Source organism: Mytilus edulis, chromosome 1 (assembly GCF_963676685.1).
Source record: "Mytilus edulis chromosome 1, xbMytEdul2.2, whole genome shotgun sequence".
In the NCBI taxonomy this organism is placed as follows: Eukaryota; Metazoa; Mollusca; class Bivalvia; order Mytilida; family Mytilidae; genus Mytilus; species Mytilus edulis.
This window is the reverse complement of record NC_092344.1, coordinates 92,317,717-92,335,978: the sequence shown is the minus strand read 5'-3', so window position 1 is coordinate 92,335,978 and position 18,262 is coordinate 92,317,717. Positions and strand designations below refer to the sequence as shown.

Below are 18,262 nucleotides of genomic sequence, written 5' to 3'. Positions count from 1 at the left end.
TTTGATGTGTATGAGCCCTTGATTTTGCTATATGATTAGGGACTTTCCTTTTTAATAGTCCCCGGAGTTCTGTATTTTTGTTATTTTACTTTTTGATAGATTATAATACATGTTTAAATATCTTGACGTTTGGTTCATATTACGAGAGGTTATGAATGACAGATGTTAATAGCATAAGATTCAAAATAAGGTCACCAGTGAGCAATGTAATATCATCAATTATATTGACTCTGAACAATTAAGTCATGATTCAAGACAGACGAGAGACATTTTGATTGAGTTATAATTATATTCAGTTTCCCTTGGTTTACATAATAGAACTTATTATTTAGCCTATTTAATCGGATTTTAAATTGTGAGAAAGAATACGATTTTCGAAGGTAAACATCAGTATTATTTCATAGTCTTTTTGTTGATCATATACAAGATTCTCTAGTGATGGATAAGCTATAACAAAAAAAAGGGAACAAAACCGTTTTGTCTTTACGCAGATGATATACTGTTGTGATCGGAGCACGATTGTATAGATGATCAAGAGGTTGTTTATAATTTCGTCTTCTCCTCCTTTACACTTACAACTTCATCATATATATAAGAAGAATCAATACTCACTTTCGAATGATCTTCATATTGTTCAAACTCCATAAGGTTGCTAGAAAATTCCAGATTTGGTCATATCAACTTTAAACTTAGTAAACTTGTTCGTATATTGTGATCTTTTAGAAATCATACCAAAAACACATAAAAAAATACCAATCTAACAAATAATTTGATACGCCCAACACATGTTTTGTCTAAAGTAGGAGTTTCGTACATATTTTACGGTTTCATCCTCATGCAGATTGTCAAGATATGGGTACAGCAGTAATCACCGCGTCACAATCTCAATCAGAACTTATACACCTTATACAGTGGGGTTTTTTTCACAAGGGAATTAAGCAAGAACTGTTTTGTTAAAATAAAAACTATACATTTTATATATCTATATACCTCAAACTTAATATCTGGGAAAAAATACTTTGACCTGTTTGAGTTTTATATTCACGAAATGGAAACTGTTATGATTTGATTATCTCGGAAAGTATTAAAATTAATTAAATGTTGTTTTACTTAATTCATATGCCGCTCCAAATGCTGCAGTATCTTTCCATAATTCTATACATATTTGCTCTGTTATTTTTTGTAACTTTGGTAACTTTGGTGAAATAGTACAAAATTGCGTTATAACAAACAATAATCTGAAGTCATCTGTATTGTATATTCAACGTAATCTCTTCAAGCATAGCTACATAGTGTTAAATAGATAACCAAAATATTTTTTTATAACTAAATTATGTTTTCAATCTTAATTATCTCAGAAAGTATTAAAATTAATTAAATTGTTCCCTCTTAATTCATATGCCGTTCCAAATGCTGCAGTATCTTTCCATAATTCTATACATATTTGCTCTGTTATTTTTTGTAACTTTGGTAACTTTGGTGAAATAGTACAAAAATGCGTTATAACAAACAATAATATGAAGTCATCTGTATTGTATATTCAACGTAATCTCTTCAAGCATAGCTACATAATGTTCAATAGATAACCAAATATTTTTTTATAACTAAATTATGTTTTCAATCTTTCATATTTTAGTATGCAGAGTTTGAATGTTGAATAAGATAAAAATTATTTTTTGCAACTAATTTAAATATTTTCAATGATATTTTTTCTTGTATTTTTACTTTGCATTATTTAATCGACACGTGCAACGAGGCAATAAATTGTCGCAATTAAAATATAAACAAGCCCCTTTGTCATTTTATACAAAACCTGAATGTAATTAGCACATCAGTTCATTTTGTACTATTTGCAAATACAGATATTCTTATAGAAATTAATTATAATGGCAAAGGTGATTGTCGGAATAAATAACACAAACACCCTTTTGTGCTGTGACTTTGTAACTCTTTGATAAGTCGCGACCTATAAAAGACTCATAAATTTTGGAAATTTCATCCATATTAAAATAATAAATTAAACAAATTTCGGAAAATTTCATTTATATTTTCATATCTAAAAATTCTGACTTTTGCCGATAAATTAGAAAAAACATCTGTATGAACAATATGTTTCAATCAAAACAAGCTGACACGCGAATATTAAATAAAATGAAGATATGAACAAATAAGTAAAATGAAAGGTTAATTAGAAACTCTGTACTTGATACTGTCATTTCTATTCATTCAATTCCTCTCTAACACGAATTGCTGTCGCAAACGGAAATAAAAATGATTTAATTTTCTTTTACTATAATCATTGTTGAGTTTGCAGAAAAACCTTGAAAAAATGTATATTAGGTATTTCTTATCAATTGCAAACCAGAAGTATAACATTATCTTTCCAATACAGACGCTCCTCATTGCGCTGATCAATTGTCATCTGATTAATTTGTCACACAAGTAAAGACTCCTGGAATTCTAAGATAGACGGCTTAGTTTAGAATAATCCGATAGAGCACATTTCCCTTTTAATTAGAATCTCTTTATGGTTTCAGATTTATCATAAAATATTGAATTTCTTCTGTCCATTGATACGTGTGAATGGCAGTTTTTTTATTTTCATTACTTTTCATTCGTGATGTACCAACAATGATAACGTATTTTAGTACATACCAATCAGTAGCTTCAAAGTCCGTTCTATCATCGAAGCATACCCCTTAACTACTTTACACAAAGTTTCACATTTGCTTCTTAATTAAAACAATGATCATTTGTAACGAAAAAAGTCTATTCTGATATTATGTATGTATAATAGAGATACGTTTTACGTTAGCCAAAAGTAAAATCACAAAGATACCGAACCCCGACGAAAATTCAGAATGGAAAGTGTCTAATCAAATGGCGAAACCAATACACAGTTGCATTAACAAAGACAACCCATATTGAACAACTCAATAATGGGCATATATTTTATGCAGCAGCCACTTAAAATTTGACAAAACCCAATCGCCTGAATTGTATTTTCCCCTCCGCAATGACAGACATTATTTGTCATATCCAGCGATAAAAAAAAGTTTTAATTCGTTTTTATACCCCAACAACAATGGTAGAGTCCTGTGTCCATCTGTGTATTTTTTCGCCTGTTTGTACATAACACTTTCGATGTGATAACTTTACATTCAACATTTGGAACCATATGTTTAATAACTTTTTTGTGAGCATCAACCCTATCGCAAGGAAAAAACCGATAGAACACTCAAATTCACACAACTTAGATATATATTCTTTATGAAGAAGCTGCTTTAAAAATTCACAATGAGAATGCGGAAATTATCCCTGTGACTGTGTCGCGAAAGTTTAATTTTCATCGACCTTCATGGTCAATTTCTTGATGCTAGTGAAGGTATGAGGCAAACTTCACTGTTTTTGTTGTAGCTTTTTTTCACGTCCGATTGGTTGGGTACGATAAACAGAGTCACCAAACTGTCAAGCTGAACCTGGTTTTGAAGAATTATCTAATTTTTCTTAAAAAGCTTATAAAAGAAGCCTATCTCGTACGAATAAATGAAGAGGTAGCATGAAGAGGACAATCAGTTCCAATAGGAATGATGATTGTTGAAAGACACTCTCTCCAAATGATACTACTATTTTACAAATAACAAATTCAAGTATCATTGATGATGTCAGTTGGAGAAACTTTTAATTTAAAGTGGAGTGGTTATTTTTCTTATAAAGATATAAAGCAAGATATTTGCATTTACGTTGACCATTCTTTTAATGAAACAATTTTGAATAATTCTTTCAATCTATCTTTAAAGAAATAAGTGATTGAACATATGTTTACAAAGATGTTCACAAAATGTGTCTTTTGTTGAAAATTGTGTGTTGCCATAAACTTTTTTTTTTAGAGTTCATGCTTTATTGACTTACATCATATCCCCTTTTCTTTTGACATCTTCCAATTATTAATCTTTGAGACACATATTGCAAACCTGAACCGAGAAAGAAATATATCCTTAAAAGTAGTATGTAAGAAGAACTAGGATGCCTTGACTAACAAATTAATATATCAGCATCCACTTTATTATATGAGGCTTAGATAATTACAGTTTCGTGTTGGATATAAAAAATTATTATATTATTTTGACAATAAAATATATTGTTTTTATACTGCATCTAAGGGAGCAACTATTTAACTTCTAGAGGGGCTTATGTTTTTTTCTCTCTCTATGAGACTTGTGATTTCATATGCTATCTAGTGAGCGTTACTTTACATTTAACCGTATATATAGCTGGTTTTGTTTACATGTTTATTTCAACATCTTTCTAAGTAGCTTATTGGTTTTTTTTAACTTTTACTCACCATCCTCAATTGAAAAATATCTTACATATTAACATTAATCAGATTAATTGATACAAATTGTTATGGGTCATGCAAAACAACTCTCTTTTTACGAGGAAACACACTGATTCGAACAACAATCGAATAAGCAAAATATGATATCATAAAATTTCTGCTACATTTCTTGATGTTTTCATTGATATTATAAATATATATGAATGACTTCAAAACTTGAAACTACGACAAAAGAGATGAAAATCCAATTATCAACTTCCTATCTACCTCGTCATATTGTGTATACATACCAAAACTTATAATACGTCTCGCTCGTGTATGTTTAATCTACAAAGGCTTCAATAAAAAAAGATGTGCTCCTAAAACAAACAAAATCATCTGCTGAAACAGAGTAATTAAGGAAAATGACATCGATTGTACAGTTACAGGTCACGATCACGAATTACTTGACCGATACGAAGAGATCGTTTCTCAACTCACTAACGATATATCTTCGCGTTCTTATATCATTATATAATAGTGAAATCTTCTGATCTGTAAATTTATAAAGTGTGCCCTAGATTTGTCATCATATGGAGCAAACTTCACAGAGAACTTAATCAAAGAAAAAATATTTTTTTGAAAACTATTTAATTTCACTTTTATATATATTGATGATGTTATGAAACGCAATAACCCAAATTTCAAAGAGTGCATTCATCTCATATATCACAGTGAACTATGTCATATTTTGATATATTTTTTTATCGAAATTGACACAGTTGGACGGCTTCACACTAAAATATATGATTTACTTGATTTATTCCAATTTTCCTATTGTCAACTTCTCATTTCTCTGCATTAACTTATCATCTATTCCATCTCATGGCATTTTCAAATCTCAGTTAATACTTTGCCTAGGTTTTTGTTAAAACAATATGGACTTTATTAACAGGGGTTGTTTCAAAAACAAACTGTACCAAAAAAGTTAATCGAAAAGTAAGACTGAAATTGACTGTTAATAAGTTTTACAGCCAAAACCTCACTTTGGTTGACAAATATGATGCGTCAGTGTTTCAACTCTCTACCGACAAGTTTTCGCTTTCTTAGATCTTTGGACATCAGTATTGTCTTTACCGACTGGGATTTTTTACTGACTGCGAATTTGCACGATGCATTCATAGCAGAAGACGCTTACCCTGACCACTTTTAAAGTTCATGCGATTCCCTCATTTTTTTTTGTTACCTTGATTTTTCTTTTCCTAATCGAGTACAAGATTTGCATATCGGTAAACGTGTGTCGCCTTAAGGTTTATGTACCCTTCTGTAGCCATTTTTGTACGAACTTTTCAAACTTCAATTGTATCAAAACTACAGATATTATGAATAATAGAAAATTATGAAATGAAATTACAAGGCTGTGGATTTTCTATAAAAATCTTGATTTATTTGCCACAAAGTCCTCTTTTTCTATCAAATGCAATGAAACAGTAAAAAATAATGCTTTGCATCAAGTTTCCCCTTGGAACATGTACTAAATGGCCTATCTCTATTATTTATTATATCTTTGGTTTTGATACAATTGAGGTTTGAAAAATTCGTACAAAAATGGCTACAGAAGGGTACATAAACCTTAATCTATTCTAAAATATAACATTTTGACTGGGTATGTATTATATTTGCAAAGAAGGAAACACTTACCTTGTAGACGTAACTGCTCGCGATTCCTGTAAAGAAAATGCATTATTCAATCAGTTTTTGTGTGTTTTTTTAACGTTGATTTGTATGCATTTTTTGAGATTTTTTTTAGATTTGAACATCGACAAAACTGATGCAATATATAACACATGGATTAAGTGTAGATTAAGCTGGAATATTTTTTCCTTCAAAGATAATATTGATATGACAAACCATTATTTTTTGTCGAAAGGTACTGCGGTATGGATTTGGAACATGGAAAACAACGGAACAAGTCAAAAAGAAATTCAAAGTAGATATCTGAGACAAATTCTGAGAATAAGATGATCCAACATTACATCAAATGAAAACCTTCACACTAGAGCCGGTACAAAGAAATAAAGTGATGATTTCTATAGGAACGGCGATGGAAATGAACTGTTTATGTACTTAAAATGGATACCAACAGTATATGTCCAGTGACACTGACATGGAAAACGAAAAAGAGTGAAGATTGGACGTCCACAAACTATCTCAAAACAAAATGTCGAGACAGAGAGAATGACACTTGGATAGTACAGACGAGCTACAGCATGGACAGCAGCTAAAGAGTTTGTAAAATAGAATGAATTTTCCCGGGCCTAAAATATCGACCGTCAAGAAGAGACGCTATGGGTATGTAAGGCGAGGCGAGTCTAAATCACCATGGATCTGATAAGGATGTTTCTTTTTCAATGACGATATTCCATTAAATGACAAAACCATTAAGAAACGACAAAAAAAATATTATAGCAATCAAAACATTTGTTCATTTGATAGATCATTTCATCAAAGTTGACATTAGACAATGTATGAATTCGTTTTTCAAACACTGAAATGTTTAATGTACTTGGCTTTTTAAACGTGTGGACTAGATAAAGGTTATTTTAATATACTGAAAGCATATGCATTTATTAAGCATTTTTCCTAGAATTGAGTAAGGTTATTGTATTACATACATGAATCACATATCCGTTCTTTTCAAATGGGGTGAAATTGTATGAGTGTGATTGTAAAGAGGCTTTTTTCTAATTGGGAATTATTTTTTTTATCTCATGAAAATATTTTATATTTTGCAGGTCCCTGTTCTAAGAGAGGATTTATATTTTCTGTAGGGAAGGGTACAGCCGACGTCAATTTCTGTTTTTAAATTCACTTCAACTATAGGTTCAGGCAGTATTTTTATTCGTCGTAAAAATTCAAGAATTGTTTTGTTTGTTAGATTTGAAGATTCTAGACTTGTCTTATATCTTTTCTTTTATATTATTTTCAAAGTATTGTTGTTCATTTTCATCGTCACATAGTTTTATTGAATGGTTTTTTTTCAAGCTGTTACTTTTTTTTTAAATGTAATTAATAGTTTCTGATATGTGTATATGACGGTAGGTTTTTTTTTCTTTCTTAAATATGCCTATTTTTAAATGGTATTGTAACACTTTTCATAATTAGCCCAATTTCATTTTTTTGTTTTAAATTGGTAATTGTCTGAAATAACTTTTTCGACAAGTATATCATTTATATATTTTTCTTTGACAAAGTTTGAATACATATAGAAAATGATATGACAATAAAACAGGTATTTTCTTTTAAAACTAAATTTAATCATAAATTCAACAACAAACAATGTCATTTTCCATTCACTGGAATGTCTCACGTTTGCTTAGCCAAACCAAATCAGTTGGAATCGTCGCTCTCGGGACTGTTTGAATCAAACACTTTGTCGTCCCATACAGTGTGGGTAGATTGTGTTTCTGTATTCATATTAGTGTCTTCACCACTAGCTGATATTTCATGTTTAACAATATCACCCTCATTTTCATTTGTCTGTGCTTTCTGATATTCCAAAACACCACTTAGAAGTCCTATATATTTTATTGTGAGTTTTAAAATTTCATGTTTACTTAGTTTCTTATCTGGTGGATGGGTAGGAACTAATCGTCGTAACTCAGCAAAAGCTCCGTTTACGTTTTGTTGACGCCATCGTTCTCGGCTGTTCGTAAAATTACGCCGGGGACATCTTGATAATGGTTTACATTCGTATTCTCCGTCAATTATTGATTGACTTAGGTTTCTTTGTCGTAAATCGAGAGGTGCATCTGGGAACATATTGTCAGCGGAATGAGAATAGAAGGGTCTGGGTGACAGCATTGGATATGGAACACTTTGTAGACAAATATAACCAGTTTCAGCTGGTCTTTCAGAGTCATAAAACACATTATCATCTCCTTCTTCGGAATCTTTTATGTATTCATCTTTTTCATCAGATAAAGTTCGAACAGAATCAAATCTCGCATCGTACATGGCCTCACTACCAGAACCTAACACGAATTTTTCTGTAATACATGTTTTTGTGTCTCCACCTTTTTGTTCAGAAGCATTGTTTAACAATTCATCCCGGAGATACAGAACTGCTCTTGATATTGGCATTTTTTAAAATGACGACATATCTTCTGCAAAGAAAAAGTAGGAATATGATACACACAATGTCCATGGTACTAGTATACATTTTGTAAATAACTTTTCCTTAATATAAGTAATTAATTTTAATCAATACATTTAGGTAACAAATATTCAGACTGTGTACGGTTTGTATTTTTGTGAAGGCATCTGTTGCATCACAGATTAAGAAAAGATTCATGATAAGTTGAAATGACATTGATCTATTATTTTAACGAGACACCTTTAATCGTATTATGGCGACATCGAAACATACGATAATTTGTTTTTATCTATTAGTATGAAATTCAAAACAGTGTAGCTGTGGCCATTGATTGACCCATCAAAATCATCCATTAACTGGGACAATTTACGTGAACGTTTGTCTGTAACAACCACTGTTCATGACGTACCTACGATAGACATTTAAACTGTGGGGTCAACAAAGGTTTCTTAACGCCTTTAATTATAAAATAATTCGAAAAATTAATCAGGAATAACCTTTGTGTTTTGATTTATATAATTGATATAAATCAAAATATCGTGTTATTTCTGATTAATTTTTCGAATTACTTTATTTAGGTGTTGAGAACCTTTGGTGACCCCATAGTTTAAGTGTCTTTAAAAAGTACATAGTGAGCATTGGTCGTTACATACAAACGTTCACCTAAATTGTCCCAGTCAATGAATGATTTTAATGTGTCAATCAATGGCCACAGCTACACTGTTTTGAATTTCATACTATTTTAGTTGTAGTCGAAGAAAGTAATATACACAGAAAAAAATACCAAAATACAAAGTTCAAGCATTTTATAGAAAACAGCAACGTTCAAACATGACAATAGTAAGACGCATTTTAAAGCATGACAACAGAGCAAATAAAAGTTCAAGCATGACAATAGAACACAGAAATAATCAGGCATGACAAAAGACAACAGAAATGTTCAAGCATGACAAAAGAGAAAATGAGATTTTTTAGCCGAACGTTTGAAGTTTACTCAATGAGTAACAAGTGCAAACAACTAAGGCCTGATGTTGTAAAAAATGAAACAAAGATGACTACTTTTATCATTAGCCTAAATATATCGACCTTGATGCTTGTTTGTATAAAAATAACACGACTAACACTGAGGGCACATTAATAGTTATTAATCATAATCAATCAAGAGTTCCTGAAATACGACGCTGAATAATTAGTTGTTGTTGACTCTACTGACCCTCTTACGTAAAAGTTACTACTTATATTTGACTAGACACTCTTTCAACAGTAGCTAACTAAAGAAGTAAATAAAAGTACTTAAGTACTAAATAGTCTGGGTCAAATTCTAATATACATGGAGACATATATCAGCACAACCCAAAAAGATCTTTATCGGATTAAGAAATATGAAAACTTTGCTACCTAACTATATCTAAAATGTAAAAAAATTGAAGAACGAAACTTTACAGAAAACTTTACACTTTCAGATCAAGAAAAGTTCAAAATCATGCCGTTCAGTGCGACAATTTGTTGTGCATATTGCTTAAAAAAACACTTTTATATCCCAATTTTGATTTAATTAATGTGAGTTAATATGTAGTCCATCAAATGTGCAGATCCAATTCATCGATTAGCCTTAAACAATATGTATATCTGTATTACACTATAAATAACAATTGAGATTCGTCTGTTTTTAACAATAGCTTAACATCAAGGCACATTAAAATAGCAAATTTTCTGGATATTTACGAAATTTAAAGAACAGTTTTGCGTTTTCCCTAGTTAAAATGTTCCACTAATTGCGAAACCACATGGTTTCATACAATTACAATGTTTGTTTAAAGTAGTGCATCCAGAATTATCAAAAGATGGATGACATGAGTCCTACCATTAAACCATGTCATTTTACTTTGCACAAGTGATGAATGTCCGTTTATACCAACATAAAGGAAAAGGTACTTCCTCACACTATCCATTGCCTTAATAAGATGGACCGAAACCTTAAGATTTTACTGTAGCAGTAATTTTACCGGACATCATCAGGAATTGAACTGGTTCTGCATCTTGTAAAATCAAAATGGATTTTTTCAAGGTACATACACTGTCACCAAATTAACAAAATTTCTATATTCTTTCAGTTCAAATCTTAAAATAAATTATTTAAAGAGACTTATCAGTATGATTTTCAGATATGATAAATTTTCTACTTATTTCAAGGTTTCATATGAGCATAAGAGAACTCTTCTGATGTTTGTTGTTGAATTAGATGAATTGCTAGGTTCCTTTTGAATTTTTTAAGGCGATAGGTATCTGCTGACGACCGAGTAATAAATGGAACGGCAATCCTTGTTTATGGCATTCAAGTTTAATATGCAACATTGAAAATGTCATCTCGTTCCAAAATACCGATACAGGATTGTAATTTAATACGCCAGACGCGCGTTTCGTCTACATAAGACTCATCAGTGACGCTCAGAACAAGGTTTAATCTAACATTTTCTACATAAGAAAATGCATGTACCGATTGAGGAATTTGACAGTTGTGATCCATTCGTTTGATGTGTTTGAGCTTTTGATTTATGCCGTTTGACTTTCCGTTTTGAATTTTTCTCGTATTTTAGTTTAGAGGCAACCATAGTTTTACGGTGTTTAAATTTTATAAATTCATTAAAAAGAAACGAATCAAGGTAAACAAAAAAAAAAAGAAAAAGAATCTGAGGGAATCTTATGAATTCTAAAGAGGAACTAAATTTAAAATTTATTTATATCTTCCTTACACAGATTTTAAAAGAAATCGAAGATGAAGTTATTTCAACAAATTTTATATACGTTATATTTATCAGTATTAATATTTACAGAGTTACAAAATGAATCAAATGATCAAACATAAAAGTTTGCACTTCTTTAAAGCACCATTCCAGAAGCGCATGAATATGAGGTGTATATCTCCTATTTGATACGGATTTCATGGGCTTACGTTTCCTATCCTGAGTTACATAGGATTACAAGTAACAACGTAGATATTAAACCATTTGTAAATGGTAAATTTGACGTCATCCCTGAGCTCCATCCCTTCGACTTGTAGTTTCTAGTTTTTCGTTAATATTGTTTTTCTATTTCGATGCATTTAAACTTGTTCTTACGGTGGATTTTGATTTTTAAACCGCAGGTTGATGCAATTTGTTCCGTTAATTTCATGCAATATCGATTTGGAACATTGCAATTGACTGTTTTCATATAATAAATTATTATCTATAGAAGTAAATGGTATTCCTTTTTACAGATTATTACAAACCTATCCATTCTCCATAGTTCAATTTTCAAATTTCAAAATGCTCGGCACACATTGCAATGAAATGTTAACAATTTAACTTTCAACAGTTGATACATATGTTAATCAACCGGGCAATGCGGTAGAACATGCATGTATACAACAGGATAATGTGGTCAGTCAGAATGACATAGATGTTTAAATTATAATTAGTTTACACTCTTTATATAGAAACATTTATCTCCAAATAAAAGTTTCTTCATTTGAACAATTACGTTTTTCAGTGAAAGACGTTTTAATATATTCTTATATTAGTCTCCTATATCTGATTTCTCACAAAATGTGCATTTTTCTCTTTGACCTGTTTATCTATAGTCCTTAAATTACGAAGGGTTATAGCGTATTTTTTTTCTGGAAGTATTTGTAAACAATCTTCCAATACCAAATCCAACTAACATATCTAAAATTACAAAAAATGTAGTATTTTAAACACTTTTTGACGATATTGGAGATATGTGTTCAGAATTATAAAAAAAAACATAGATAAGAATGTTTAAACAATACAATTTCTATAATACGGGAACATGAACATACTATGTTAATTTTTACTCAACACTTCAAAATTTTAAGTTGTTTACCAAAACCTTTCCGAGAGTACTTAACTTTATTGACGTCATTCGCTTATTTTAACCCCTTAATGAACGAACCGAGTCCAATTTTAATGAAGAAACTATTTCGTGGAATCACTCTACCCTCATAACAAAATCGACTGAAATTTTACACCAACAAAGTTTATTGAATTGTTCATGTCGGGTCTACATATAACCGAACATTTAATGTGATGTAGTAAAATTGGGTCCTTCAGTTGTTTAAGCAAATTTCAGATCATTTAAGATTATCCATAGATAATGATTAATCTGCATATTCGGCTTAAGTATCTCTGGTTTTCGTTAAATACACTATTAAATATAAGCAGTCGAATTTTGCTTGTATATCTAGTTTTTGATGTGCAGACTCAAATAAAAAGTAAAATCACAAAAATATTGAACTCCGATGAATGTTCAAAAAGGAAAGTCCTTAATGTAAATGGCAAAATCAAAAGCTCAAACACATCAAACGAATGGATAACAACTGTCATATTCCTGACATGGTACTGGTATTTTCTTATGTAGAAAATGGTGGAGTAAACCTAGTTTTAAAGCTAGCTAAACATCTCACTTGTATGAAAGTCGCATCTAATTTTATTATATTGGCTTTGTCAGTTGCTTGATCTTACACTGTTATTTTTTTTCTGTTCTGATTGTTATGTGTTGAAAGTTTGTCTTCAAAAAATAAATAATTATGAATAATGCTCTCAAATTCATTTCAATATATTTAAAAAGTTTAAGTTGTGTTTCTTTAATAGCCAACAAGCATGCCTGAAACTCTAGGAAATAGCATTGTTTTAATTCTAATCGTCTAACAATAGTTATTTTCAAAGGAACTTTCAATCAGGGATCCATGCCCGATTTTAGTATTATATATCTTAGACCGTTTTGATATAAAAAAAGTAAAAGATGTAGGACCAATTTCTCCTTTTGATTCGCTCACAGGTTCAGAATTAGAAAGTTGCTGCAACCTACTGGATTACGAATATCAAAGATTCTTTATAATATGTTAGTACTTATTACATATTTCACAGATATTCCCATAAATTCAAAATTTGATTAACAAATTTTAAATGTTTGTTTTGGTAACATTCTACATCGAATGAAAATTTCCCCAAATATATATCATTTTGAATAATTCAGGCACTATAAAATTTAAGCGTTATTAAAATTGCAGCTATGTATTTCTGGTCCTTTTTTAAAATCACAAATCGGGTTACCCAAATCTGCATTTCTGGTCCATCACAAAAAATTTAAAATTCAGAATAACGCCAAAATGTCGTTATATAAGTACACGTTATACCATTACACCATTGTGAGAAATATATTCAGAGGATATTGGCTCTTCCTCTTGATATCTATAAGCTGTTCCCGAGGAAGTGTTGTTCTTACAATCTTACTGTATCGTATACATTGGATTGGATTATTCATGCTTCCTTTATTACGGATTAATAAAAAACATTCACAAAGTAAAGTGCAGTCATGATCTCACTAGCTACATTGTTTAATCGAAATTGGATATGCATTTCTGGATTTACCTTCATTAGAATTGCACAGATTTAACACAAATTTCGAGCAGCAATACGAAAGAGACAAAATGATAAATTATCAATTCCCCGTATACAACTGAATTACTACATTCTTAAAAAAAAAGTTGCCATGCTCATAGTAGACACAATTTGAATTACCCAAAACACTCTTTAAAATAAAAATAAAATGAAAACACATAACTTCCATTCAAGTCTCAAATTTGTTTTCTGCAATATTTGTGTATGCAAGACAGTCTATTTTAGGATTGGAGTATCTCATAGCAAACCTTGGAAAGTATATGGCAGTTAAAATTCGTGCCAGTAGTCAGTGCTTTGACATGATTTATAACATACATTAGATTCGCCGTTTGTTGGATCAAACTATAACCTTTGATAAATTTTGCTCTCCCTTTTATGTCCATGTTGGTCATATAGTTCCTTACATTTATATGTATATTTCTACATGCATAGCTTTGAAAAGTTTGGATTTGAGAGTCCTTGATGTATGTAAATTCAGTAAAACGGTTAGGACGCATCAAATCTATGAAGCGTTATTTTTATTCAAATATAGTGTTTACAATGTTCTGGAGATTCATACTTGATTTGGCTTTCAAAATTGTTTGATTCGAGTGCCTCTTGTGTAGACTTCATACGTACATGGCGAAATAAATGTATACTAATACTAAACCTGAAATATGCTGATGTTTTTTTCAACTGGCGAAATGTGTCCTATATATGAAAGTTATATCAAACCAAACCTAACAGAAATGTGGTATGTCTTTCTTAAGTTTTAACTTAATTATTCGACAAGCATATGGCACTGCGCGATTGTATAACATATTGCTTCAATGTAAATCAGACACATACATAAACCTTATATATGGACATTTAAACGTCTCTAGTTGTTCCAGATTATTTCTCAAACTGGCAATTTTACAATAATTATTCTGGCTGTATATATATATATATTACTCGTCTAAACATCAACCCAACAATGTTAGATCTGTAAATTTGCTTTCGCAAATTATATATATATGTTTGATCATTAAAGGATCGAAACGCTCGTCTGGCGCAAATATAAAATTCAATCCTGGTATATATGATGAGTTTATTTACAACCACTGGGTCGATGCCACTTCTGGTGGAGTTTTAATTCCCCGAGTGTATCACCAGCCCAGTAGTCAGCACTTCTGTGTTGACTTTAATTGTCATTGATATGTTCATAATTATAAATTAACTGTTTACAAATTCTTTAATATTTGAAATACTAAGACTTTTCTCTCTCAGGAACAGACCTTAGCTGTATTTGGCAAAACTTTTAGGGACTTTTGGTCATCAATGCTCATCAACTTCGTACTTTATTTAGCCTTTTTTTTATATATATATTTTAACATATTTTGTTTCGAGCGTCACTGATTAGTCTTTTGAAGACGAAACGCGCGTCTGGCACAAATATAAAATTTCAATCCTGGTATCTATAATGAGTTTATTTATATAGACCAATGTTAAAGCGTCTATGTAGAAAGACCCCTATTGTGCAATCAAAGTTAGAAAACAACATTCTATCAAAACATTGTAAAGTATTAAAGTACCAACAGGACATCTGAAAATTTAACGTTTACTGTAAGCATTGTTTACTCCCAATGTTTTAAGTAGACATGCATTGTCATTTTTACAATCTAACTTTCTAATAGTTTCCTAGTGTTTTAATACATTCTCACCCTCAAGTTTCTTTGGATTCTTGAGTTATCTTTTTTTTTTTTAAATACTTATCATTTCTCATTAAAGTACTTAAATTCTCAATTATTTATAAGACTAAAACTTATATTGTATGTCTCTTTTAAGCATGTGAAAAAAAAACTATATCTATGACCCTTAATAAATCGGATGATGTTGATATTGATCTATATCAGTTTCAAGTTATGAATAAACGCTTTGTAAATGAAATCATGATTATACAGTGTTTGTAAACATAGTTCAATAAAAACATAAACAAAAACAGAAATAAAATCGGAAAGCATAATAAAAGAACACGGGATATGGGATGATTATACGAGACGGTATAACCTCCTTAAAACACTAGCAAGCAATCATAGATCACAGGAACAAAACTTTTTGGGTTGTCGATCATCTTGACATTTTTATTAAGTTGGGTTTTTTTTCAAACGTACGATGAAGTGCTCTTATTTTACGAAAAAAAATCCAGATGATCCTTACTAATATTTAAGCGGTACTGCAACTGATTTATTTAGTATGCAGCAGATTTTATTTGATGTTGTATAACAATAGATATTGAAAAATGCAAAGAATCTAAGCGCCTTTAAAAGAAAAGATTAACTATAAAAGTAGTCCATGCACTTTTTGAAAAGTTATTTATATTAATCGGTCTTAAGAAAATAGGCTTGAAAAAAGTAAAATCACAGAAATACTGAACTCAAAACGGAAAGCCCTAATCAAATGGCAAAATCAAATGATAAAACATATCAAACAAAAAGATAACAACTGTGAATTGTATTTATATATACTAATTTGTTAACTTTCCTCTAATTTTGATTTTATTCAAGTTTTAACTGACTAATAAGATTCTTGGACAATTTTCTTTTTTAGAAATTACCACAGAATTCAAATGTTAAGTTTTGAATGTAAATATAAAAAAAACTTACGTGTACATATAAATAATTAGTATCCTTTACTTGTCAATGTGTCTCCAAAGTCACTTTATAAACCAAGTACGGAAGCCAACCTGATTGGTCACATGATTCTTAAGCCAATCCGTATTTTCTCGATATTAAGGTATTTAATTAAACTGTCTCATCATCCAATGCGATTTGATAACGCCAGAAAATTAATTCAAGTCAATAAAAATTAACAAATCAGTGTACTCTGGATTTATTACATTACGAACATGCAAAACACAGCTGTTAAAAATTAGTTTTTATAAATATTCTATGCAAAGATAAAATAAAATGTCAAATTTTGATTTAAAATTTTAACTTAGTAAATATGTGTTTACATATGCCTGTTTATTTCAAAAAGATTTTGATAATTTATTTTTTTCTTGGATGAAACTTGTCTGGGATATATAGAACTGCGGCGACAGTAAATTAGCGATAGTCAAAACCGTCATTTTATTTTTTTCATGTTGAATATATTATAAACGTGCACATGTAGCATTTGTTGAACTTTATAAAAGTCTTTTCGGATTTGAATGTTAGATTTTTGTTTTGCTATCCAAAATGAAAATCATATAAATTGTATGTCTGTAAAAGGGTTGAAAACTTGCGATTTGCCAACATAGATAAGTGTGTTCTGTGTGTGTTACATTTTAATATTGTGTCGTTGTTTTCCTCTAATATTTAATGCGTTTCCCTCAGTTTTAGTTTGTTACCCCGATTTTGTTTTTTGTCCATAGATTTATGAGTTTTGAACAGCGGTATACTACTGTTGCCTTTATCTATTACAAAAAATAAAATACCCTCATGAAAAATTCGACAATTCACATACGATTTCGTATTTCGTATTTGAAAACTCCCCAAATGTGGTGTTTTGTTTATATTTTAAAGCAACTTTTGGATTTGTATTGGATGTAAAACATCGACTTTATTAATTGTATAAAAATTTGATTGACAGTCACCTGGTCGACATGGTGAGTTTCATACTTGAACTCACAATACTGTGCATTAATAGGTTATTGTGTGTGATTTCTTTTCACGAAAAAAATGATTTCGTGGTCTTTACCTGTTTCAATGGTACTAACATTGGCGATGTAAATGACATGACTTGAACATATTGAAATCATTAGAAAAAGTGAGCATAATTCTTCTAAGAGGAATAATTCTTATAGAAGAAATGACCTACATCATTAACATAATTTATTTTTGTTTTGTGTTACTATTTTGGATTTGTTTTCAAAAATTTATTTTATATTTGTTTATTAATGCGACAGTGTATGACCGATGTTCATTAAAATCCTGTTAAAAGACAAAGAAAAGAAAATGCAAGCCAAAACAACTGTGGCCCTCGTGGAATTGCAAGAATTAAAGGAGGCCAAGACCGGAAGCATCGCCCGTCTAAGCGGCTCCTGTTTTGTTTGCATCACATACAATGCGCTCACACTAAGTATAATATTATAGGGATAGGACACAAATAGTAAAATAACAGATCAGACGAGTATTCTGGTATTTAAAGATCTAAGACTGAGAAAAGTGGTGGTTGTAGTTCCATATACCAAGACATTGTATCGGTCAACCAATTCGTCATTAATGACCGTAAACCCTTATACAGTGTCAATTTCAGTCATTCTTCTCACTTGAACCTCTGTTATAGCAGTTTTTAGCTAAAGAGCACATCCCTGTAAATGAAGTC

The 18,262-nt window shown here is 30.5% G+C and overlaps 1 protein-coding gene across 1 annotated transcript; it reads right to left on the bottom strand.

Moving 5' to 3' along the window:
• Positions 1–7,613: 7,613 nt before the first annotated feature.
• LOC139494985 (uncharacterized) lies at positions 7,614–16,754 on the bottom strand. Its single transcript, XM_071283106.1, has 2 exons — positions 16,561–16,754; positions 7,614–8,484 (listed from the first exon to the last, which is right to left on the bottom strand). The coding sequence occupies exon 2, from the start codon at positions 8,459–8,461 to the stop codon at positions 7,709–7,711; it is 753 nt and encodes a 250-aa protein (XP_071139207.1). The 5' UTR covers positions 8,462–8,484; positions 16,561–16,754; the 3' UTR covers positions 7,614–7,708.
• Between the last annotated feature and the right edge of the window lie 1,508 nt (positions 16,755–18,262).

Excerpts from the sequence above, each read along its gene's own strand:
- LOC139494985 (XM_071283106.1), bottom strand. The coding sequence starts at position 8,461 with ATGCCAATATCAAGAGCAGTTCTGTATCTCCGGGATGAATTGTTAAAC.